This window comes from Elephantulus edwardii, unplaced genomic scaffold, assembly GCF_000299155.1.
Source record: "Elephantulus edwardii isolate Elephantulus edwardi_28Jun2011 unplaced genomic scaffold, EleEdw1.0 scaffold00342, whole genome shotgun sequence".
NCBI classification, from domain to species: Eukaryota; Metazoa; Chordata; class Mammalia; order Macroscelidea; family Macroscelididae; genus Elephantulus; species Elephantulus edwardii.
In genome coordinates, this window is record NW_006400092.1 from 1,219,033 (window position 1) to 1,246,272 (window position 27,240).

Consider the following 27,240-nt stretch of genomic DNA (forward strand, 5'->3'; position numbering starts at 1 on the left):
TTTTTAAAGTAGTTAAAATTAAAAAAAAAAAGCTTAATGTGTGGGTAGGAAGGAGCCATAACAAAAAATAGAAGCCTCATACCCAAAGGTCCTGAATAAGGACAAGTTTAGGGTGTTCAAGGAAGTAAAAACTTACCTGAAGGTAAAGTCCATAACCATAAAGATCAGAAGAGACAAAATGGTATCAAGTATAGAAGGCCGGCCTAGCCTATGCTATGAAGAGGCTGACAAATATGCCCAAAAATAAACAACCAGGAGAGGACAAAATTGATGAATGAGACCTTCTAAAGATTACATTCCTAAAAAAAAAAAAAAAAAAAAGATTACATTCCTGTACTCAAAAAACTTTTTCAAACAGGGTAAAAAAAAAAGTCCTACTGACTGGGAAAAATCATTTGGCTATATAATTTCAGACAATGGTCTCATAATCAAAATTTACAGAATAAATACTACAGTATCTCCACAAAAAAGGACTGAAAACCCAATTACAAAATGGGCAAAAGACATCGGAACTTTTAACAAAGGACATGATGCTTAAAATCACTTGCAATAAGAGAGATGCAATCAAAACTACAATGGAATACCATCACATCCCAGGAGCATTGAGCAAAGTTTAACAGGACAGCAAGCAATAAATGTTGGCGAAGATGTGGGGAGATTGGAACTTTTATATACTGATGGGAAATGGTACAACCCCTCTGGAAGGCAATTTGGCATTTCCTCAAAAAGTTCAACATAGAAACACCATATAACCCAGCTATTTCACTACTAGGAACATACCCTAAGGAAATTAGAATTGAGACACAAACGGAGATTTGTGGACCAATGTTCATAGAAACATTATTCACCACTGCAAAAACATGAAAACAATCCTCATGTCCAACCACAACTGAATTGAGAAATTTTAGTACATTCATCTAATGGAATATAATGTAGCACTCAGGAGCAATAATTTTAAAAAGTACTACATAACTTGAGAGAGATTAGAAAGAATTTGGCTGAGCGAACTAACTCTATCTCATCATAAGGACAAACACTCTGTAATTATAAAATTAGAAAAATAACAATGGGGGAAATTATGTGAACAAAGGAATGAGAATAGTGAGGGGAGAAATCACAGGGTTGAACAATTTGGTGGATGAAGAGAGGGGATCAAAGAGTTGGGAAAGATCTTGTGGGGACCTGAAAAGATGAGATAATGATATGCATAGTTCAATGGTGATTAATATTATAAAACACAATGCATGGGAATGATTAAATGAAGTATTATGTCAATGAAGAAAAGCATGAAGCTAAATGTACAGGAATTTTGAAGGAAAAAAATGCCCATGAATTTTAAAAAAGAGAAAAAAACTAATAATCTGTATTAGTGAGAGGGAAGAGTGGTAGAGGCTACAGATTGAAATGTAAACAAGGAAAATTGTGTCAACCCTTATCAGCCCGATGTGTAGTTTGGACTTGACTGTCAAAGGAGTTATACATCAATTAGAATTTTAAGAAAATGTCAATTTAGATTAATCTATTAAAAAGATCATGCTGACTGACAATAATGTGGGAGCAAGAATAAAAACAAAGAACCAATTAGACAGTGTCATGGATTGAATTGTGTCTCCCCCAAAATATGTGTATGTAATAATGTAATGTGGAAGCTATGTAACAATATCAAATCCCCATGATTTGATAAACCATGGAGTTGTAAAAGGGTTAAAAGTTAAATGCAACATCCTCATTACCATAGAGCCCTGATCCGTAGAAAGACAATTTCTCTGGGATGTATCCTATAATATCTTTCATCTCACAATAGACAAAAAGGAAGAAAACAAATAGAGAGGGCCTTTAGGTCTACCAAGAAAGAAGACAAGGAGTGGAGTACATCCTTTGGATCCAGATTCATGAAGTGAGGAGTTCCTGACACAGTGAAAGGCAAAGACATAGAGACCCCAAAGGATGACTAAGCTCACAGATGCTGAAGAAACAAAAGCTTTCCTCTTGAACTAACAGAGGCAGTCTTCTCCTAGAGCTGGCATCCTGAATTTGGAGTCCTAGCTTCCTAAAGTGTACCATTCTATTTGTTAGAACCACCCTCATATGGTACAGTTTTTATTTCTGATGTTATCTATTGTCAAGTCAGAACCAACCGAGGGTTTTCAGAGACAGTTTAATCACACTGGAGGAAATTGCCCATCTTTCTCCCACAGAGAAACTGGTGGATTTGAATCAAGTGCCTTCAGGATTACAGCACAATGCCTTAACCGTAGGCCACCTACAATAAATAAGAATTTGATATTGAGAGTGAGGAACTCTAACAGATGTCTAAAATATGGAGGTGGCTCTGGAACTGCATACTGAGTAGAAGAAGCTGGAAGGATTTCAAGGTGCATGAAAGCCTGGATTGCCTTGAAGAGAGTGTTGTTAGAATTATGGTAAAGGCTCAGAAGGAAGAGAGAAGAATTTAAACACTGGAGACAGAATGGATTACAAGAGAAACATTGGCAGAAAAACAACTACAACAGATCCTGGGGACTTGTGCAAATTGGAGACTGACGCTCAGTTATCCTTCTATTTTGACAATAGTGGCCTTGTGCAATATTTATCCTTATGTGACTGAGATATTTCACTCAGAATAATGCTCTCCCATCTTTTTCAGGTTATATAGTAATTTATGAAATTGTGGCTCTTAGTGCTGCACAGTATTCCATTGTATGACTATACTACAGTTCCTAAATCCATTTGTTTGTTGATGATTACATGCAAACAATTTTTTGTGTGTGTGTGAAAGGAAAAAAAAAAAGATGGAAGCTAATGGAAGACAGCATAGAGGCTGATCCACAGCATATGAGAGTTGAGTGCATTTGAGCAGGAGACTTCTTGGTGGAATGAGATACTTCCATGTACTTGCCAATGCAGAGAGACTTGCAAGCCCCCAGAACTAGAGAGCCTGATGCCTTTTAGTCAAGGATTATTGAAGGAGTGGTATTGCTTCACTCTGTTTGCATTTTTCTTAACAAAGTAAAAGACCTTTGTAATACCTACCTGAGCAGGGCAGAGACAACGCTGACAACTAGAGCCAGGAAGGAGATGAAAGGACAAGGAGCATGGGAAGCAGGGATACTTATGTCTCAAAGGGTTAGGTCATTATTATCTTTGAGGTGTCAGTGTGTGGAGCCATAACTACTCAGATTTATAAAGGTGAAGTCAAGGTTTCTTAAATGTCAAAGAGTCTGATTTTTATCAACTTAATTATGGAGTGTGGAGCTAACATTAAAATGGAGGCACCACACAAAACTGAGGTAATGAGGCTGACATACGCAAGGAATCAGAAGAGTCCAGCTGGCCTGGAAAGACATGGAATCAGATCAGGATAATAGATCAGTTTAGGAGAATAGGTCTACCCAAAGCTGACATCTTCAAGTCACTGTCCCAGTGAACCTGGAAAGCAGTACTGAAGCCCATGGCCAAGAAATTCCTCCATCTCCAGGAATTCAGATATCCAAAATCTGTGACCAAAATCTACAGTTTGGATGACAGAGCCATTGCCTAGATGTTCTCAGAAAACAGAGATTCCCCCCCCCCCAAGTTTTAGAAGCTAATATAAATTGTTTTGCTGGGTATTTACTTAATCCATACTATTATCCCTTTTTTGCCCTCTAATTTCTCCCATTTGTAATGGAAATATTTTCATTGTAATTGTTTCACCATTTTTCTTTGAAAGAAGATAGATAATTGTATTCTAGATTCACAAATAAAGAAGAATTTGTGGTAGAATGGAACTTGAACTTAAAGGTGCTCTAAGATTTTGGAAATAGGTTCATGGAATAATAAAAGTATTTTGCATGTGGCAAGAACATGAATTTAAGGAGAAGAAAGGGAGGAATGCCATGAATTTATTTGTGTTGCTAAAATATTTGTATATAATGCTATAATCAGGAAGTTATACAATAATTCCCACAAAGTAGCAAACTAAGTAATTTTAATGGTGGAGTGCAACATCCTTAATCCCATCACAGCCCTAATACATGCAGAAGAAGTTCTCTTTGGGGTTGGTCTATACCACTTTTCATCTCACAAGAATAAAAAGGGAGGAAAACAAATAGAAAATGAAGCCAAAAGTTAGTCTATCTATAAAGAATTACTAAGAGTGGAGCTAGTCTTTTGGACCTAGGTCCCTGCGCTGGAAAGTTCCTCAACAGAAGAAAAAGTGAAGACATAAGGAGGGAACTATGATGCACCTAAGGCATACAATATACAACTGCTTCATAGATTTTTTTTAGGTTGTTAATCTTTCAGAAGCAGATCACTAGACCAGACACTTCTAAGTGGGTTTGAACTGTCAGACTTCCATTTAGTAGCCCAGTGTTTACCCATTTGTGCCACCTATGGACTTATCATACTTTTTCAGGTTTATAAATTGCTACCAGTGAAGGAGTTGCCAAGAATTGCAAATGAAGTCATTGGACAGTGCATCCGTCCTGAAGATCTAGCTAAGAATGGCATTGTGCACACACAAATGCAGATTCTCGAAGAAGATGATGTCTTCAGTATCTTTAAGGTAGTTCTTTTTACCTAGAAAAATAATCAAAATTCACTCTTATGTCTCTGTTAAAATAGCAAATACATAGGCTTCTAAATTCTAGAATCTTCTTATCTCCCTCCTCTAATCAATCTATGGTTCACAAACATGTATTATTTATCATATATTATATCCACGTCACAGAGGCACCTGAGATACATTCAAATATTACAGTATCAATTTCCCTGACTTCTTAAAAAAATGAGGGGTTTTTTTTTGTTTTTTTTAAATGAGTTTATTTTTAGTGCTCAAAACTTTAACTACATTGACCCTGAATCTAATCACCATTTTTATATTACCCTCTCTCTGTAACTCAAGGAAATTTTAACATTGGAGAGAACCAAACAAACATACAAACCGAAAAGTATGTTTCATAGTGTGTCTAGCAGGTCTAAAAGGATATTTTGTTGGCCGCCTTATTATGTCAGTTCATTCCATGATAAATAGTTGCAAAATGATAGAATATACAAAGTATAATACTTTATTCTTCACTTTTAGTTTAGTAAAACTTTTGTAAAGTGGGAAGTAGCTTCCCAACAAAAAAGGATTACAAAATATGTCTAAAATTATAGCATAAAAAAATTGAAAAATGTTAGCATATTTCAATAAACATTTCCAGCCTTAACTATTACTAGGCATGATTATGAAAGAGAACTTCAACCATGTTCAGAGTTTAATAGCTACCAAAAATGGACTAATAACTCTCATAATGCCTTAAAGAAAACATAGTTCTTTCTTCTAATACCAGGGTTACAGAACTCCAAAGAAAAAGTGTGTACCATACCGAGTCGTTAATCAAAAAGGTCAGCAGTTTGAATGCACCAGGTGCTCTAAGAAGAGAATGTTTGACAGTCTGCTTCCATAAAATATTTTAATCTCAGAAAAAAATATAAGGTCAAGAGAGTCAGAATCGACTGGATGTCAGTGGGTATGGTTTAGGGGGCGGGTAGTTGATGTTAATATTGGTCAGCTGGTTAGAGCACATTAATTTTCTTGAATCTTTGGAGTCAAAAATCATTGGAGTGAGGGAACAAGGATGAAAGAGAACCCTTTAAATTTATCATTGATTAGTTATTTAAACTTTAAACTTTTATATTCTGACCTTTTCTTCTCTATTCCATACCATTACCACCACTAACAATCATGACTTAAATCCAGTTTCCCAGATACTCTAAGATAAAACAGTAGGGTATTGTCTATATATGACTATCACTGTTCTGGTGCCGTAGTCTGAGAAAAATTTAGCTCTATTCCAGAGCCTGGTTTATCCAGCAGTTGAAATTCACCAGTAACTCTGAGAGAAAAAGATGGGCAATATTCTCTTTTTAAGGTTTAAAGCCTTGCAAACTCAACTGGAAGGTTGCTTTGAGTTGGGACTGACTCAGTGGCATTAACTTTGATATTACTGAAGAAAGATAAATCTGCAAATATGGAAGTTTTAGGAATCATGATGCTGTAGATATCTGAAGAAATTATAGGGAAGGAAAGAATACAAATGACAAAAAGTTTGATTTGAGCATGTGTATTCAGGAAAAGGTACACCTTCCAATAAAACATAAATAAAGCAAAATTTACTAAGGTCATGAAGAAAAATATGCACAAGATTGCCTAAAACCAATATTGTTGTTGTTGTTATGTGCCGTCGAGTCGCTTGCGACTCATAACGACCCTATGTACAACAGCCCTAAACCCTGCTCTATCCTGTGCCAATCTCACTGCCTCTGACACATCCATCCCGATTACCCCAGTCACTGAATCAGTCCACCTCATAGAGGGTCTTCCCCTCCTGCACAGTCCCTCCACTCTGCCAAGCATGATGTCCCTCTTCAAAGACCTGTCTCTCCTTACAATATGTCCAAAGTATGTCAGGCAAAGCCACAGAATCCTTGCCTCCAAGGAGCAGCCTGGTTTAACCCTCTCTAGGATGAATCTATTTGTTTTCTTGGCAGTCCATGGTACATTCAATACTCTTCTCCAGCAACACAGCTCAAAGGCATCAATTCTCCTTCTCTCCTCCCTAGTCATTGTCCAACTCTCTGATGCATAACAAGTGATTGCAAAAACCATGGCCTGTATCAGGCGCACCTTAGTCTCCAGAGAGACACCGTTGCTCTTGAGTACTTTAGAGAGGTCCCTAACAGAAGACTTTCCCATCGCAATACGTTTTTTTATTTCCTGGCTACTGGTGCCAAGAGTGTTGACCCTGGAGCCGAGCAAACTGAAGCCGTGAACAATCTCAATCTCTTCACCATCCATCCTGATGCTACCGATTGGTCCAGTAGTGAGAATTTTTGTCTTCTGGACATTGAGCCTCAGTCCATATTGAAGGCTGCAGTCCTTGATCCTCTGCAGTAAGTGCATGAGGTCCTCCTCAGTTTCAGCGAGCAGGGTTGTGTCATCTGTATAACGCAGATTGTTGATAGATCGTCCACCAATCCTAACGCCAAGCTTCTCCTCATAGAGCCCTGCCTCTCGGATAATCTGCTCTGCATACAGGTTGAAAAGGTATGGAGACAGGACACATCCCTGGCGTACACCCTTCCCAATTTTGAACCATGCAGTGTTGCCCTGCTGTGTTCTGACTACTGTCTCTTGGTCCAAGTATAGGTTTCGCATTAACACGATTAAATGTTCTGGGATTCCCATTCTTCTCAGAGTCAGTCACAGTTTGTTCTGATCCATGAAGTCAAATACATTTGCATAATCGATGAAACACAGATAGACATTCTTCTGCTATTCTCTGCTTTCAGCTAAGATCCATCTAACATCAGCTACAATATCCCTAAAAAGGAACAAAAAAATTACTCTGTGCAATAAAGTCCCGGGGATATATGTATAAATGTGTATATGGGTAAACATATGGAGGCATAAATCAAGATAAAAATTGTTATTTGAGGATGACAGGACTAAATGCTCCATTTCCTAGATATTTTATAACTAAAATAACACCAGAAAATAGTAGAAAAATTCTGATATAGGAATCAGGATGTATGTTATAATCGTGAAAAGTAATATAAATGAAATTGTCTACATACATTAACCATTAATGTTTTCTCCAGTCTGCAGGATTGCATATTTTTACCAATTCAAAAATCCATAAACCAAATATTTGTCGACCTCACCTGCCAGTGGTTGATAATTATGACTCATATCCTATGGGCATAGCACAAGGTAAGAATGTGATCTCTTTGTCCTATAAAATAATAGAAGTTAATAGAGTATTTTGCTAGTGGGATAAAGATACTTCTTTTTCAAGTATTGGACCAGTTGACTATTGTTAAATTACTCTCAAATAATGTTTTACCCCAGTTTTTGTTTTTAACCAATAATTGTTATTCTATAGCTCTATAGGCCTAGTGGATAGAAAGTTATGCCATCAAGCCAAAGATGGGTGATTTTAATCTGTGGCCCTCAGGCCTGCTTTTAATTGTTTTTGGTCAAATAGTCTTCTAAGAGGCATAACACTAGTCTGTCCATTTGCTGTATCGAAGTAATTGTCATTTCTGTGATGCTAAACACAGTGACACTGATGTTTCAAGGGTAATAATGGTGGACAGGTTTTGGTGGAGCTTCCCAATTAAAGCAAGCTCGGGAGCAGGAGTGGCATCCACTGCTGAAATAGCTTGCCTCCAGAGACTATGAAAGCTATACAAGTGGTCAGGACTTTCTTTCCTAGGGTCGCTATGAGTCATTTATGACTCAACAGCACTTAACAACAACAACAACATGGTCTGATTTAGGCCATGATTTTTCTGATCACTTGCTATTCATCCAAGAACTGGACAATGAATATGGATGACAAGAACAATTGATGCCTTTGTACTATGATGTTAGAGAAGGGCACCGAACATCCTATGCACGAGCAACAAACAAAAAAATATGTCTTAGAAAGAGTGCAGTTGCAGTGCTCCTCAAAGGCAAGAATGATGAGACTCACCTCACATACTTTGGGCATGTTGCTAGGAGGAGTGATTCCTTAGAGAGTGACTTGACGCTTGGAAGGGTGGAGGGAAGTCAAAGGAGAAGTCCTTAACTAGGTAGATTGACACAGTGGCTGCTGCAATGGGCTCTAGTGTGTCAGGAATAGTGTGGATGGCACAGGATAGGGTGGAGTTCAAATCCATTGTTCAAAGGGTCGCTCTGAGTTACACTCAACACCTAACAAGAACAACAATAAACTCATGACATCAAAGTTATCTACTTTTCATCAAGCTTTCAGTAGTATATCTAAGTCAGACTTTCCTGTGTTTCATAAAATTAATTACCATTATATAAAATATCTGACAAATACAGCCAGAAATACACAACCAGGAAAAGATAAAATGTATTCAAATTCCTGTGTGCATCGAAAACTTTTTCCAAGAGGGTGAATGAAAACATACATACTGGGGAAAAACATTTGGCAATAACATCTCAGACAAAGGTATCGAAACAAAAGTTCACAGAATCATATAGGGCCTTCTTAAAAAAAAAAAAGACTGATAACACAATTACAAAATGGTCAAAAGATATGGAAAGGCTTTTTGCAGAGGAAGATATTTTTATGGCTAACATATGTGAAGAAATGCTCTAAATCACTAGCAATAAGAGAAGTAAATCAAAACCACAATTAGAAACATCTCACCCCTGTAGCAGTGGCAAAGTTTAACAGGACAGCAAGTAATACATGTTGTAGAGAATGAGGACAGATAGGAACTCTCATGCATTGTTGGTGGAATTTTAAAACGGTACAACCACTCTTGAATGCAGTCTGACATTTCCTCAAAAAGCTGAACATAGAAATTCCACATGACCCAGCCATTCCACTGCTTCAAATATATGCCAAGAAAATAAGAACTGAGATACAAATGGAGATTTGTACACCAATGTACATAGCAGTGCTATTCACCCTCGCAAAAACATGGAAAGAGCTCAAATGTCCAACCACAATAGAATGGATTGTGAAATTGAGTTACATTTACACAATGGGATACTACACAGCACTCAAGAGCAATGATTTGAAAATCATTACATAATTGGAGAGGAACTGGAGAGCATTATGCTGAGTGAACTAACTCAGTCTCATAAGGAAAAATACTGTATAAGACCATTATTGTAGAAAGATAGCTAGTATAATGTGTATAAGGATTCTAGAATGGGAGGGTAGGAGCAGAGGGGTGGGGATGGGCAGGGGCTTAATCACAAAGTTGCATAATTTGATAGGTGAAGGGAGGGTTGGGTAAAGGAAATGGGAACGTTCTGGTGCGGATCTGGAAAAAAAGGGCAATGATGGGCATTATTCACTGTTGATTAATTTTATAAAATATAATGAATGGGAATGATTGTCTAAACAATGATTGTCTAAACACAATGTGAATGAAAAATAGTGTGAAACAACATATATGAACTTTGAAATTAAACTAATATATTTCTTTTTACTTTAAAAATAAAGCACACTTATATAATATTTGGGGCATATACTCACAGATTCAGAATAGGTATGTTCTTATTTCTGGATTATCAAGCTATTTTTTTTAATCAAGCTAAACTCTGCTTTAACAGATATAGTGTATTTAAGCATGCCTTCACTGGTTCTGTGTGTACATATATATTGTGTTTAAGTTGAAATAAACTCATAGCTGACCTTCAGTGGATTATCAGGGGCTGAAAATCACACAAAAGGTGATTGGTCATCTGATGGAGTCAAACTGATGGTTAGGATTGGCAGAGCAACTTCTTATCACTAGTGTTTGGGTTCTTTTTTTTTTCTTTCTTTCTCTGTGTACATATGGGACATTTTGAATTAGAGAAGCATGTGATCTACTATGCTTGAAATGAACAGGTGAAAGGAAACAGGGTAGCACTCATAGTTAAAAAGACCATTTCTCGATCGATCTTGAAATACAGTGTTGTGAGCGACAGGAAAATATCCATGTAGATATGAGAAAGACCTATTAATACCACTCTCATTCACAATTATGTACCAAAAAAAAAGAGCCAAAGAGGAGGAAATAGGTGACTTCTACTAACTGTTGCAACAGGAAATTTATGTATATCAAATATTCAGGCAAGATATTTTGATAATAATGGGTGACTAGAATGCAAAGTTGAGAACAAGGAAAAGGGATTGGCAGTTGGGAAACATGGACTCAGTGACAGGAATTAGGATAGAAACAGCATGATAGAATTATGTACAATCAATGATTTACTCATTACAAATACATTTCATAAAAAACACACGTGGTGACTATACCCAGGGAACTCACCTGACAGTGTACACATGATTCAGATTGATTACATATATGGGGAAAATCTTTGGAGAAGTAGAATATCAGCTGTGAAAATAAGGCCAGATGCTGACAATGGATTAGACCATCATCAACTTGTAAGGAAGTTCTAACTAAAGCTAAAGAAAATCAAATCAAATCCACAAGAACTGAAGTTTGATCTTGAGTCTCTCCCTCCTAAATGTGAAAACCATCTCTGGAACATGTTTGGGGCCTTGAATACTAATAAGCAAAGACCAGATAGCTGTGGAAGTATGCAAAAGGTGATTACAAAGACAGCAGAAGAAGAAAAGCTAAAATGGATGATAGAAGAGATTATGAATAATCATGAAGCCAAAGCAAAGGGAAGAAATCAAGAAATTAAGAAGAACAGAAGATTGCAAAGGGAAGCATGGGAAGGCAAAACAGTGGATTATAATAAAATGTTCAAAGATCTGGAGTTGAAAAATGAAAAGGGACAAACTCACTCAGCACCTCTTAGGCTGAAGTAACTGAAGAACAATTTCAAGCCTAGAGTTACAGTACTTAAGGATGCTGTGGACAGAATATTGAATGACACAGGAAGCATTAAAAGATGGAAGGAGTACAAAGATTCAACGTACTAAAAAGAATTGGCTAACAAAGAATAATTTAATGAAACAACCTGTGATTAAGAGCCTATAGTGATAAAGAATAAAGTTCAAGCTGCTCTGAAGAAATTGGCAAAAAATCAAGGTCCCAGGAATTGATGGCATACCAATTGACATATTTAAACAACCATATGCTGTCCTGGTCACACTCACTACGTTATGCCAAGAAATCTGGAGGACAACCACCTGGCCAATTGAATAAAAGAAATCTATATTTGTTCCTATTTTAAAAAAAAAGGTCACCAGAGTGTGGAAATTATCAAACAATATCATTAATATCACATGTAAGTAAGATCCAGCAGAAAATTATCCAAAAACACTGGAACAGCACATCAACAGAGAATGGCCAGATGTGCAGGCTGGGTTTAGAAGAGACCATGTCACTAGGGACATCTTTGCCAATGTTAGATGGATCTTGGCTAAAAGGAGAGAGTACCAGAGGAATGTCTGTGTTTCATTGACTATGCAAAAGCATTTGACTGTGTGGATAACAACAAAACATGGCTAACTCTGAGAAGAATGGGAATCCCACAAAACCTGAGTGCTTATGCAAAAACTACTTGGACCAGGAGGCAGTTGTCAGAACAGGGAAAAGGAAACACTGCATGGTTCAGGATCTGGAAGGGTGTAAGCAAGGGAGTGTCCTATCTCCATAGCTTTTCAATCTATATTCAGAGCAGATAATTCAAGAAGCAGAGCTTTAATGAGGAGGAATGTGACATCAGGATTGGAGGAAGATTCATCAGCAACTTGTGTTATGCAGACGACACAATTCTGCTTGCTGAAACTGAGGATGATCTAAAGCACTTACTGCAGCAGGTCAGTGATTGCAGCCTTCAATATGTATTGAAGCTCAACATCAAGAAAACAAAAAGTCTCACCACTGGGCTGAAAGGCAACATCATGATAGACCATGAAGAGTTTGAGATTATTGATAGCTTTAGTTTGCTTGGCGCCACAATAAACACTCTTGGTACTAACAGCCAGGAAATCAAAAGATGCACTGAACTGAAAAAGTCTGCTGTCAGGGTACTGAAGAGCGATGATGTCAGTCTGGAGACTGAGGTGCTCTTGATCCAAGCCATGGTTTTTGCAATTACTTCATATATGTCAGACAATGACTAGGGATGATAGAAGAAGAATTAATACCTTTGAGCTGATCATATACACTGCTTTGAAAACTGGCTGGTCCTAGAGAGAGTGAAACAAGACTGCTCCTTGAAGGCAAGGATTCTGAAGCTTCATCTAGGCATGTTGCAAGGAGGGAACAATCCTAGGAGACAGACATCATGCTTAGGAGGTTGGAGGGACAGCACAAGAGAGAAAGACCCTCAATGACAGGAATAATGGAGGTAGGTGTGTCAGAGATCATAAGGTTGGTGCACGGTAGAGCAGAGTTCAGAGGTGTCATATATAGGGTCACTATGAGTTGCAAGTGACTTAACAGCACTTATCAATAATATTAACTATTGCCTAAGCAAATAATCTCATCCTGCCTATTTATCAGAAATTAATGTCTGTCATTAATAGACATTAATGATAAGAATTAAGCTTGCACTGAGCACTATGTCTTGTTTCCTTATTTCCATAGACCAGCTTCAAAGCCCTGGTGTTGGTGGAATTGTTCAACCTATAATACCGCATAGACCTGTAGAAATTGTCCAAGAGATTATCCGGAAGTATTTCCCCGAGACCTGGATCTGGGAATTGGTTGTACTCGAGTAAATATTCTCTTGAATTTTATTTAGGAGATTTGTACCCTTCCTATAATCCTGTGTTACCCTTGCCTCCAGGTTTCCTTTCAGAACTAGTCCACTTTTCTTGAGCAAATAGTTAGGTTCACGGTTCAACTATTTAACAGCTAACCAATGCAGGTTTGTTGAGATTTGGTTCCTGAGCTATCTAAAATAGTAGAGAATGGGAAACTACACATTCTACTCCCTCTCCCCTCCCCCCCAAAAAAAGCCTCTCTGAGCATCATTAAAGGGCCAAACTGTAGGTCAAGGTCAAGTTTAATATATACTAGAACATCAAATTTATTACCACTGAGTCAATTCTAACTTATAGTAACCCTCTGGGACAGACTAGAACGTTCCTATCAGTTTCCAAGGCTGTAAATGTTCACTGACTTAGACCATCATTTTTTCCACAGAGTAACTGGTAGGTTCAAACAGCCAACCTTTCACTTAGCAGCTAATTTGTTTAACCACTGTGCAAACAGGACTCATTTTACCATACTAAGTGCTTAACTATGGTCTAAGGTCAGCTACAAGGATTTATTCAATCTCCTTCTTCTTCTTCCCCTCCCCCCCTTAACTAGTTCATCAGGTGAAAGTGAGATGGCAGTGAAAGTCCCTGACACCATCACGGAATGGAAGGCCAGTGCATTCTGCTTGTCCAAAACAACAGGACTTGGCCTCTATCCCATCATCTCTCTACAAGCCTTCCAACCATTCTTCCTAGAACTTACTCTCCCCTACTCTGTGGTGAAAGGAGAAGCTTTCACATTGAAAGTCACTGTGTTCAACTATTTGTCGTATTGCATTCAGGTAAGGGACTATAGAAATGAATCAAAGTAGAAGGAAGAACAATGACCATCACTCATTACTAGCGTCTCTGGTCTCAAAGGTAAATCATAATTTAATATATTGTATTCTAACATTTGGGTTTAGGTGCCCTGGTCACTGTAGGGAAAGCATTTAGCTACTAATCAAAAAATCAGCATTTCAACTAGCTCATCTACAAGATAAAGATGAAACCATCTTCTTCCATAAAGATAGATGCCTTGGAAACCCTAGTCCTGCTAGGTCCTACAGGATTGCGATGAATCAGAATCAATGTGGTGACAATGGGTCAGCCTTCTTAATTTTGGAAATACTAAAAAGAAATAAGTATTAAGAGCTACGTGCCAATTTCAAAATCACAACATTATATGTACTCAACCCTCTGTAATTGTCTCTTCCTAAGTTCAAATATTTTCACCTTATTATTTCACTTTTAAACAGTGACTAAAGGAAATAGATATTCCTGTGTTGACACACATTTTAAATCCTGGAAATTCCTTATTCTAATTCTTGTCAGTTGTTCAATATCCTTATTGAAATCACCTAATCTAAAAAGTATTTGATAGGCTTTACCTTGACTGAAATTGTAAGCTTCATATGTCACTAGATACCACGGTACTTTGTGATCAGTTACTAACCTGGCTGACATTTCACACTCTCACAGCAGAGTCACCAAAGACAGACCTGCTGAACCATTTCACAAAGGTCACACAGTCAGTCAGACTTGATGGAATTACTTCTTCTCTGTAACACATGGGGTTCAGGATCAGCTTCATGCCATCAGGCCTCTGGATTAGCATACACTGTCCCCTGAGCTTCTTTCCCTACAGCGGGCCCTATAACTGACCCCATCATCTGCTTGTGTTCTCAAATGTGTGCATGGGTATGGGTAACAGGTCCATGTGACGCTGGAAGACTCATCTGCCTTCCTCGCTGTCCAAGAGGAGAATGCAGACTCTTACTGCATATGTGAAAATGGGAGGAAAACTGTGTCCTGGGCTGTGACCCCAAAGTTCCTAGGTGAGTGATAAAGGTGTTGACGCATTTCACCTCTTACATTCTAGTGATTTACTGTCCACTCTGACTTGCTTCAAAAGGAGAAACTATTAAATATAAAGTTACTGTTTAACCATTATCCCCTCTCCCTCTAGGAAAGGTGAATTTCACAGCATCAGCAGAAGCTGTACACTCTCAGGAATTATGCAACAAAGAAGAATCTAAAATTCCACCATTTGGAAAGAAGGATACAGTAATCAAGTCCTTGTTAGTGGAGGTATCTGAGTAACAAGTTTTCTCTGAATCTTAGAGGATCTATTTTATAGTATGTTGGTGGTTGTTACTGTGTACCATCAAGTCGGAACTGGCCCATAGCTGACAGGTCTTCAGAGGCAGTTAAATGCACAGGAGGAGATTACCCATCCTTCTCCCATGGCACAGCTGTTGGACTTGAACTGTGTGCCTTTAGGATTGATTGCAGCATAGCTGTTATGGATCTCTGGTGGTTTAGCAGTAAGGGGGTGCACTGTCAACCCAAAGGCACACAGAAAGACAGACATTCTCCTCCCATTCTACTTATTGCCTTCAAAAACCCACTGAAGCTGAGTCTGTTCCACCTTGATAATACATAACAACAACAACAATTTATATAGGAATCTTAGATAATGCAAATATTACAGTGTTCTACAACCATCAAAAAGTTCAAAACTATGCAGAGGCACCTCTGAAGCTGGTTTTATTGTCTGCTTCCAAAAGGCCACAGACTTGAAAACCCTGCAGATCATAGATCTACTCAACTCACATTAGGTCCCCATGAAAGCAAGTAGCAACAATGTGTATGTTACAAATATGATATGTCATTTTCAAGAATATGGCTGTATCTACAACTCAATTTTTCACTATCATTTCCTCCTCTATTTTAAAGTGATTGGGGTTTTTTTACCCTAAATATTCTATATCACTTTACTTTTTTTTTCTTAATATAAAGCCTGAAGGAATAGAAAAGGAAGAAACTTTCAACACACTGCTCTGTGCATCAGGTATGTATCAAAAATAGACAAAATTCCCAAGAAAGGCCACTTTTTAAAGACCATTTTTATTTTTTAAAGACCTTCAATTCACCGCTATATACAGAAAACCAGTATATTATTAATTCCCATTCATTTAATCATATAAAGATTAGCCTTACAAAAATTAAACTCTAAACCATCTAGAATCATCTTGAGGACAACGATCTGTCTGCAGATTATCTCTTTTATCCTTAAGTACTTCATAATGATTTCATCTGTTCAAATAACTTTATAAGCAACTCTGCTCTGAAGACTACAATATTTATATCTTAACCATTTGTATATATATATTTTTTTAAAAAAAAAATAGGTTCTGAAGTTCCTGAAAAGTTGTCTCTAAAAGTTCCCTCAAATGTGGTTGAAGGATCTACCAGGGCAACATACACAGTTGTGGGTAAGTATTCTAAACCAAAGGACGCAGCTTCCATCTCTATAATGCCAGGGCATGGGTCTCACCATCCATGTAAATGAAGTCCCTGATACCAGACAGGGTTTTGAGAGAAAGAGCACTAAGTCTAGGATGTTGTTGTTGTTTACAATAAAGTCGAAACCAGCTCACAGCTGACCCTCTGGCGGGTTTTCAGAGGCCATTCATCACATGGGAGATTGACATCCTTCTTTCGCAGAACAGGAGCAGCTGATGGCCTCAAACAGCAAGTCTTCGGGATCGCAGTGCAGCTTCTTGCCACTAGGCCACCAGAGCTCTCTTTCTAAGATAAAATTTTTAATAAATATTGTGCTAAGATTTACTGGTCAGAAGCAGAAGTTGTATCCACTTCCTAAATAGCATGTCTCTGGAAGCTCTATGAACTTTGATAAATGACATCTTTATAGGAAGGCCTTTGTTCATAGGGTTGCTATGAGTTGTGCTCGACTCCATGGCAATCAAGAACAACTCCATTTACTGGAGTCTAAAAATAAGCAGGATCACCTTTATATGCCCTCATATCTTCAAAAGACTGACAAGGTGACAAAACTTCCTAGTACATTTGAAAATAATTGTTACCAGACAAGTGGCCTAGCAGATGATTTTATCTCTTGTCTTTATATTTCTTCCTTATTTGCTCTTTGAGCCACGTATTTTATGTTTCTCATTTCCCTTTTCTTTCTTCACTTCTTGTGCTTTCTGGTCTCCACTTCCATAAGAGGAACCTCTCAGCTAATAATGTATTTCATATGCCAATACAGGAGTGGCATCCACTTCCAAAATGGCTTCCCTACAGAAACTGTATATATGAACAGTGCTCAGGCCTTTTGTTCATAGGGTCGCTATGAGTCGTCTATGATTCTAACAACAACAACAACAATACAAATCATCTCTGAATTCCTCTGACTTTTTATTTTTCTTTTCATTCCTAGGTGACATACTAGCTTCTGCAATGCAAAACCTCCAGAATCTTGTCCAAATGCCCTATGGCTGTGGAGAGCAGAATATGATTCTTTTTGTCCCTAACATCTATGTTCTGACCTATCTGAAAGTGACACAGCAGCTAACAGAGGAGATTAAGTCCAAAGCCATCAGCTATCTCAACAGTGGTGAGATCTTAACCCAAAAGGAGAAGCCGTAATTGGTCCCTTATTATATCCATGGGTAAACTCAAACAGCATCCCTCTGATTAATATTGATAGTTATTTGTTGCTGTTATATCCAATGAAACAAACCTCTCTGCAACCTTAAGGATTATCAAATCTAAAGATTTCATCCTTTTAAAAAAACCAAAACAAAATACTGTTGGAAGTTCTACTATGTTCTGCAGGGCCACTATGGGCTTGACATTAGCTGTACAACATACAATGTACAACTATAAAATTCAGTGGTATCATCAAGCCTTTTCTCTCTTTTTTAAATTTTATTATTCATTTCAATGAAAACTTACAGAGACTTTGGTTTTCCATTCATTCATTGTTACACTTTTCTCCCCTCCTAACCCTCCACACTAGTATACACTACCCTCTTGGAAAAGTAAAAGAAAAATTCTTTCATTGTTTTACAAACCCTCCCCCAGGTCCACTCCACCGTGCAGCCTTCACTCTGGACTCCTATCAAGACAAAAATACCTAATAACATATCCCTTTTAAAAAGTGTTCTCCCACATCTGTTTCAATGCTGTATACATTACTGAATCCATCTTCTGCAGTCTCCCCCCAACCCCGATGTCAGTCCTGTTTTACAACAGTAGCACTGTGCAGTATTTGTCCTTTTGTGACTGAGATACTTCACAGCATAATGTCCTCCAGGGTCACCCATTTTGAATAATATTGCATTAGTTCCTTGTTTTTCAATGCAGCATAGTATTCCATTGTGTGAATATACCACAGCTTCGTTATCCATTCGTTTGTTGATGGGCACTTAGGTTGTTTCCAACTCCTTGCTATTGTGAACAAAACAGCAATAAACATGGGTGTGCATGAAAAGATCTTAACAAATTAGTAGTTACCCATAGTTCCTCCAAAAGCACTAAAGAAAAGAAGTTAATCATCCGATGTTTCTGCTACTTCATAATCATAAGAAACTTCCTCTTCAGGATACCAAAGACAGTTGAATTACAAGCACAATGATGGCTCATATAGTGCCTTTGGAGATCATGGTGGTGGAACTCAGGGAAACACTTGGTAAGATAATTGTTTCCACATACAGCCTGTAGGTCTGTATTTCAGTATTCTTTAATATGACTACTCAACAATACTTAGAATTGCATTATAATAAATAGTAAGGCATTAAAAGTCCACGAATATACCATCCCAACTGGATGATCTCACCATTTTGCCTCTGAGTTTATCTGCTCTGATATTCTAGTTCATGAAATGAAACAAAGATTTCCAGATTGTGGCAGGGGGAAGAAAACATGGTATTATTGCAGAGGAATAAGTGTCTGCACTGTTCATGAAGGGAAAAGAGCAGTGAATTAAAGGGAGGAGACTGTGATGTAGTAAAATTAGGAGGAGGAACTTTCAGGAAATAACAATGGTGGTGGGAAGGCTTAGGATCCTGGTAAGAGGGATTTTTCATGTTTTTTTTATCAATTAATTTTAATGAAAGCTTACAGAGACTTTGGATTTCCATTCATTCATTGTTGCACTTTTTTCCCCAGCCCAACCTCCCCCTGCACCCAGTTCACTCTTCTCTTTGAAAAGTAAAAGAAAAATTCTTTCATTGTTATACAATCCCTCTCCACAAGTCCACTCCACCATGCAGCCTTCATTCTGGACTCCTGTCATGACAATAATATCTAATCATATATTCTTTTTAAAGAGTTCTCTTCCTCATCTCTTTCAACGCAGTATACATAATTTATCCTATCTTTCTCTGCCTCCCTCCAAACCAATGTCAGTCCCATTTTACAACAGTAGCACTATACAGTATTTTTCCTTTTGTGACTGAGATATTTTTCTCAGCATAATGTTCTCCAGGGTCACCCATTTTGTATAATATTTCATGAGTGTCTTGTTTTTCAATGCAGCATAGTATTCCATTGTTTGAATATACCACAGCTTCTCTATCCATTCTTTTTTTTTAATCCATTTCTTTGCACTTAGGTTATTTCCAACTCTTTGGTATTTTTACAGGATAAACAGTGGAAAGTATCAACTCTGTACAAACCAATAGAATTTAAATACAGCACAGAGATTAAGATATACTGGAGAATATTCAGCTTTTATGTATCTTTTCCCACATTAATCACCCGGTAATATCCCTCCATTGAATTGTGAATTTCATGTCTAGGGATAGTGCACAATGTAAAAATTACAATGGATATAATCCTCACAATGCTATCCCTTCTTTGCTGAACAGGCTCACTGCATTTGTGCTCAAGTCCTTTGCTCAAGCCCAGTCATTTATCTTTGTGGAGACCTCACACATCACACATGCTTTCACCTGGCTTTCAAAGAGGCAAAAGGAAAATGGTTGTTTCCAACGTTCTGGGTCACTGCTAAACAATGCTCTTAAGGTGATGCATTTTACATTTCTTTTCTGGTCCATAATGAAATGATTCACCACTTGTTTCTCAATTTGACATATTACGGAGACATGGGATATCATTGCTGAAAAGTCAGATCTTGGATAAAAGCAGAGAATAAAAGATCATTACCTCTGTTTTATTGATTGCGTTAGAACATGAGTGTGTGCTTCATAAAAAATCATAGATAATAGTGCAAGGAATGGGGATTTTCAGTACATTTAATTGTAAATATAAGAAAACTACATATAGATGAAGAGAAAGTTACCAAAGAGGGTAAGGTGATACTGTTTTTTGTTATATACCATCAAGTCAGAACCAACCCATAGCTGACACTCCAGCAGATTTTCAGAAACAGTAAATTTCACTGGAGTAGATTATCTATCCTTCCACATAGAAGCTAGAGAATTCAAACAATGTACCTTGGAAATAGCAGCAAAATATTTTGCCACAAGGCCATCAGGCTCCCTACTTTCTAGTAGCAAGAAAATGATACTACATGATTTTTAAAAAAAATATACATATACACACATACATACAGATACATATATACATATATGTGTGTGTGTATATATATACATATATATGTTGTTGTTGTTAAGTGCCGTCGAGTCACAGCCAACTTATAGCGACCCTATTAAGGAGACTCTTTGATGCTTGGGTGCCCTTCATCCTCTCTGCGGGTTCATAGGGTTCCTGGAAGCAAGCTATTACGGAAGTGAATGCCACTCCTCCTTCCAAGCTTGTTTTCATCAGGGAGCTCCACCCCACTATCTGTCCGCCTTGGGTAACCAGCCATTAATGCATTTGACACATCAGTGTCACAGTGTTCAGCCTCACAGCAACCACAAGTGACAGCTGTACATGTATATGTATATGTATGTGTATGTGTATGTGTATATGTATATGTATATGTATATGTATATGTGTGTATATATATATCCCTATGAACCTGGGGAAAGGATGAAAGTCACACAAGTGTTGAGGACTTTTGTTCATAAGGTCGCTATGAGTCGCCTATGACTCAATGGCACTTAACAACAACAATGTGTGTGCGTGTGTGTGTGTGTGTGTGTATGTGTGTTTTCCTCATACTTACTCAGTCTTTATGTTGAGCAAATAATTTGAGCATTTGGACTATTTAAAAAGGAATGCACCACTAGGATTGGAATGAGGCTCATTAATAATTTATGATATGTATAGGACTCAACTCTGTGTTTAAAGTGAAGAGAAGTTGAAGCTCTTCCTAATGAGCATCAAAGACTATAGTCTTCAGTATGGATTTCACTGCAATATAAAAAGAGTAAAATCCTCACAACTGGATTGATAAGTAACATAAATGGAAAAAATAATGTCCTCAAGGGTTGCATTTTACTTGTATCCACAATCAGTGCTCATGGACAAAGCAATAAAGATGGTTAACTATTTACTGCATTGGGTGAATCTAAAGCAAAAGATCTCTTTAAAGTGTTAAAAAAATCATTTTGTGACTGTGAGGACAAAGGTAGGACAGATAAAAACTATGGTATTTAACAATAATAACATCAGTATAGAAAGTGATCAGTTGACCTAGCGGATAGAAAGAGATGCTACCAAGCCAAAGGTTCGTGACTTTTAATCCACGGCCCTCAGGCCTGTTTTTTATTGTTTTTGTTCAAACTTTCTTCTAGGTCGTATAGGCCTGGTGTGTCCACTTGCCCTATAGAGGTAACTTGTGGTTATTGTGATGCTGAGTGCTGTTGTGATATGTACTGATGTGTACTGAGTACTGATGTGTCAAATGCAATAATGGTTACCCATGGCGGACAGTGTTTTATTGGAACTCCCCCAGAAAAACAAGCTTGGAAGCAGGAGTGGCATCCCCTTCCATAACAGCCTGCCTCCGGAAACCCTATGAACCTGGAGAAAGGATGAAAGTCATGCAAGTGTCGAGGATTTTGGGTTCAAAGGGCCACTGCGAGTCGCCTAAGACTCTACTACACTCACATGCATGTAAAGTTTGGGTAATGAATTTTTGTTGTTAGGTGCTATCGTGTCGAGTACGACCCATAATGACACTGTGAATAACAGATCTGAACCCTGTCCTATCCTGTGCCATCCTCACCATTTCTGACATACTTGAACCCATTGCTGCAATCACTGTGTCAATCCATCTAGTGGAGGGTTTTTCTCTCTTTCACCAACCCTTCAACACGATGGCCCTTTCCAAGAAATAGTCTCTTCTCACAACATGCCCAAAGTGTGTGAGGCAAAGCTATGTCATCTTTGCCTTCAGGCAGCACTCTGGCTGCACTTCCTCTAAGACATATCTGTTCTTTTGGCAGTTCTTGAGACATTAGAACTTTTCTCTAATACCACAACTCAATTTTTTGTCATCTTCATTCATAGTCTAACTCTCAGATGCATAGCAATTGATGGAAAAGAGCATGGCCTGAATCAGGTACACCTTAGTCTTCAAACTGGCATCATTGCTTCTCAGTAGTTTGGAGAAGCCCCTAACTACATACTTCCCAGTATAATATGTTATCTCCTGACTACTGATAAAAAGATGTTGACTGTGAATCCAGGTGAGATGAAATATTTGACAATTTCAATCTTTTCTCCCATTTTTATTATGTTGTCTACCAGTCAAGTTATGAGAATTTTTGTTCTCTTGTTGGGATGTAATTCAACTATAGTCTTCACTATGGATAATCTATAGCAAGTTCTTTAGCAAGTAATATTGTGTCATCTGCATAATGAAAATTATTGATAGGGCTTCCTCCAATCCTCATGCCACATTCTCCTTCACGGAGTCCATCTGCTGAAATTATTTGATCAGTATACAGATTGAATGGGTACAGACAAAGAACACAACCCTGACACACATCTTTCCTTATTTGAAACTATGCAGTGTTCTCTTGCTCTGTTCAGACAATAGCTTCTTGCTCTAAGTGTGACTTTCATATAAGCATGATTAAGTCTTCTGAGACTCTCATTTTTCTCAATGTTAGCTGTAATTAGTTATGATCTAATTAGTCAAATAAATGTCTTTGCCTACTCAATAAAGTACCAAAAGACATTCTTCTGGTATTCTCTGCATTCATCTAGGATCCATCTGACATCAGCAATGATATTCCAGGTTTCACGACCACTTTTAAATCCAGTTTGAACTTAGAGCTGTTCTCTGTCAATGTACTGTTCTCATTGCTTTTGGATTACCAACAATACTTTGCTTGCATGTGATATTAGTGATATTGTTCAATTATTTTCACATTTTTTTATCACCCTTCATGGAAATGGGAACAAATAGAGATCTGGAAGTCAGTTACTTGGCTAACAGATTAGAGGAGATCCATGTTTATTCCTATTCTCATAAAAGATCCAAAACAATGTGTCCTTGGACTGTCAAAAGATTGTCTTGAAAGCAATGGATTCAGAATACCCCTTTGCAACAAGGATGGGTTCACTTTGACCCATGTATCTTGCTATCAAAGAAGCAGTCCCCAAAGTAGAGGATTTTTGAAACGTAGAAACAAAATAGTTCTTGAAAAAGAGAACTATCTTCAATGTTTTAGATGATCACATTGGATTGAGCAGTGTTTCATTTCGATGTCCAAGGAGTTCTTATGAGTCAAAATCCACTTGATAGCTCCTTAACAGCATAATGCAATGATGTTCTTATATCTTCCTCAGATTCTAGTGGTATAAATTTGGTGCAAATGTTAGAATCTAAAGCAACAAAACCTACTGAAAAGGGAATTCTTTTTTATTGGATGAAACGATATGAGGAGAAAGAAATTATTTAGTCATTTTATCATTAAAAGTAAAAGAAGGTGATTTGAAATAGATACAAGACTTTTAGAAAAAAGGAAGGAGGAAAGAAATCAGCAATATGTCACAAGGAGGGGGAAAAGACGTTTTAGTAAATTCTTCATTATTTTCTACTCAAGGGCATTGGAGCAATGGGTAGAAATAATAAAGGGCCCCTGGGGAAGAGCAAAGTTATCAAACTCTTGTTAAAAATCAGTGAAGTGTTTCAATATTTTGCTTCTCATTCTGCCAGAGTGGAGTAAATGATGAAGTGACACTCTCTGCCTACATCACCATCGCTCTGCTAGAGATACCTCTGCCTGTCAATGTATGTACTATGCCAGCTCATACCTTTACACTTCCACAAATGTTAAAAGAATAAAAGCATGAAACTATGCATCACTGAGGGAAAAAAAGGAGTGTGGTTTCATAGAATTTCATTATGGGCTACTTCACTGGAATGTAAACGATTAGATTCTTTCTGAAATCACAGGGTAAACAGTTTTCGGGCCAGAACTCTGATATTACACAGGCATGCCATGACTTTTGATCTGAGATGTGTGGGAACTGTTTATTAGCCTGATTCTGCTGTCTTAAGATCTCATTTCATTTTTCTCATAGCACACAGTTGTCCGCAATGCTTTGTTATGTCTGGAACGTGCCTGGCGATCCATCTCAGAGACTAAAGGAAGTTTTGTCTACACAAAGGCTTTATTAGCTTATACATTTGCCCTAGCAGGAAAGCAGACCATGAGAAGTGAGCTACTTGAATCACTAGACAAAGAGGCTGTGAAAGAAGGTAAGATCTGCTACAGAAAAATTAATGTCTGGCAATTATCAGTGGTCAAAAGATGAAAAAGGATGTATTGAATAGCTAACACATTACCTTTATATAATAACAATTTACTTAACATTTAAATTCTTGCAGTAACAGAAATCATTTTATTAATTCACACATTATAAACATTATGAAGACCAAATTTTGAGTTGGGTTTTTTTTTTTAACTGAACCAGATTTTGTTTCCTTGTCAAATGCCAATTCATTTTAGGTAGATGAGTTAATTTCTGGATTCTTGATACTTTTCTTTTTTTAATTAATTATAATTAAAGTTTACAGAGACTTCGGATTTTTATTATTTCATTGTTGCACTTTTATCTATGCCCACCCCTCCCCTCAATTCACTCTTTTCTTGGAAAAGTAAAAGAAGAATTCTTTCATTGTTATACAATCCCTCCCCCCAAGTCCACTCCACTATGCAGTCTTCATTCTGGACTTCTGTCATGACAATTATACCTAATCATATATCCCTTCTAAAGAGTTCTCTCCCTCATCAGTTTCAATACAGTACACATTATTTATCCCCTCCTTCACAGTCTCCCCTCAACCCATATGTCAGTCCCATTTTACAACAGTGGCACTATACAATATTTGTCCTTTTGTGACAGAGATATTTCACTCAGCAAAATGTCCTCCAGGGCCATCACCCATTTTCTATAATATTTCATTCGTTCCTTGTTTTTCAATGCATCATAGTATTTCATTGTGTGAATATACCACAGATTCTCTATCCATTCATTTGTTGATGGACACTTGGGTTGTTTCTAACTCTTTGAAATTGTGAACAAAGCCACTATAAACATGCATGAGCATATATTTGCTCACCCACTGCTTGGGTGGCAGTTATGATTTCTTTAGGGTATATTCTCAGTAGTGAAATTGCTGCATCAAATGGTATTTCTATTTCCAAATTTTTGAGAAAGTGCATAAAGCCTTCCATAGTGGTTGCATCATTTTACACTCCCACCAACAGTGGTTCCAGTTTTTCTGCCACCTCCCCAGCATTTGTTGTTTGCTGTTTTGCTACATTTTGCTATTCTTACTGGGGTGAGATGATATCTCACAGTTGTTTTGATTTGCATCTCTCTTAGAACTAGGGATTTTGAACATTTATGAAGCCCAAATTTAATACACAAATATATAACAGACACAAAGACATAGTGTGACTACCTAAAACCCAGGTTTACCCTTTTCACAATTATTTGCTTAAATGTCGTTGTTGCTGTTGTTATGTGCCACGGGGTCAAAACTGACTCATAGTTGGCCATCCAGTAGATTGTTAGAGGCTGTAAATCTCATGGAAGGCAATTACCCATATTTGGTGACTGTTTAATACCATGACTTGATTTACATCAATCTATTACAGGAGTTCTAATTCTAACAATCATGAGTTGGCTTTTTCCTTTTCCTTTTGTAAATATACATGTTACAATTATGTTCATGTTGTTCACCTTTCTCTGTTCCCAAATTTTACCATCACCTTTGAACAAAATTCAATGGGTACAAAGCACTGAGTCCTTTTTATCGCTTTCTCCCTCCCATTCCTGATGTTGTTGTGGTTGTTGTTGAGCCTGCGACTCATAGCAAACTGATATACAACAGCCCTAAACCCTGCTCTGTCCTGCGCCAATTTTATTGTCTCTGATACATTTACCTCCATTACCTCAGTCACTGAATCAATCCATCTCATCAAGAGATTTCCTCTCCTAAGCTGTCCCTCCAGCCTCCCAAGCATGAAGTCCCTCTTCAAGGACTCGTCCCTCTTTGCAACATGTCCAAAGTATGTCACATGAAGCTTTAGAATCCTTGCATACAAGGAGCAGCCTGGTTTCACTCTCTATTGGGTGGACCTATTTGTTTTCCTAGCAGTCTATGTTATGTTCAATACTCTTCTCCAACTCCAAAGCTCAAAGACATCAACTCTCCTTCTGTCTTCCCTAGTCATTGTCCAGCTCTCTGATGCACAGCAAATAATTGCAAAGACCATGACCTCTATCAGGTGCATCTTAGTCTTCAGACTGGCATCATTGTTCTTCAGTACTTTGGATAAGTCTCTGACAGCAGACTTTCCCCATGAAATTTGTCCTTTAATTTGCTGGATGCTGGTACCAAGAGTGTTGACTGTGGAGCGAAGCAAACTAAAGCTGTTAACAACCTCAATCCCTTACCCACCTATCATGATGCTGTCAATCAACCCATTGGTGAAAATTTTGTTTTCTTGATGTTGAGCATCAATCCATATTGAAGGCTGCAGTCCTTATAGCTACTAATAGTAATTATCTAAGCTAAACATTGTACTCTTCCTTTCCAAAGAGAATTCAATCCACTGGCAGCACCCTGGCAAACAACAAGAAGCTAATCAGCTCTATTATCAACCACGGGCAACTTCTGCTGAAGTGGAGATAACGTCCTATGTACTCCTTGCCTATCTTACTGTGAAGCCTGCCCCATCTTCAGAAGACCTGTCCAAAGCATCACGCATAGTGCAATGGATCACCAAGCAACAGAATCCTCATGGAGGGTTCTCATCTACTCAGGTAAGTAGAGAGATTCTGA

At 37.7% G+C, this 27,240-nt stretch overlaps 1 protein-coding gene across 1 annotated transcript in view; it reads left to right on the forward strand.

The window, feature by feature from the left end:
* Window positions 1-27,240, forward strand: part of LOC102854933 (alpha-2-macroglobulin-like) — a 121,260-nt gene that overhangs the window by 60,152 nt on the left and 33,868 nt on the right. Inside the window, exons 16-29 of the mRNA XM_006901760.1 lie at window positions 4,400-4,549; window positions 7,630-7,741; window positions 13,057-13,186; window positions 13,786-14,014; window positions 14,926-15,049; window positions 15,181-15,302; window positions 16,014-16,065; window positions 16,406-16,489; window positions 17,455-17,631; window positions 18,621-18,708; window positions 19,889-20,045; window positions 24,100-24,174; window positions 24,468-24,645; window positions 26,998-27,221. Of these exons, the coding sequence (XP_006901822.1) occupies window positions 4,400-4,549; window positions 7,630-7,741; window positions 13,057-13,186; window positions 13,786-14,014; window positions 14,926-15,049; window positions 15,181-15,302; window positions 16,014-16,065; window positions 16,406-16,489; window positions 17,455-17,631; window positions 18,621-18,708; window positions 19,889-20,045; window positions 24,100-24,174; window positions 24,468-24,645; window positions 26,998-27,221 (1,902 nt within the window). The remainder of the gene's footprint in view (window positions 1-4,399; window positions 4,550-7,629; window positions 7,742-13,056; window positions 13,187-13,785; window positions 14,015-14,925; window positions 15,050-15,180; window positions 15,303-16,013; window positions 16,066-16,405; window positions 16,490-17,454; window positions 17,632-18,620; window positions 18,709-19,888; window positions 20,046-24,099; window positions 24,175-24,467; window positions 24,646-26,997; window positions 27,222-27,240) is intronic.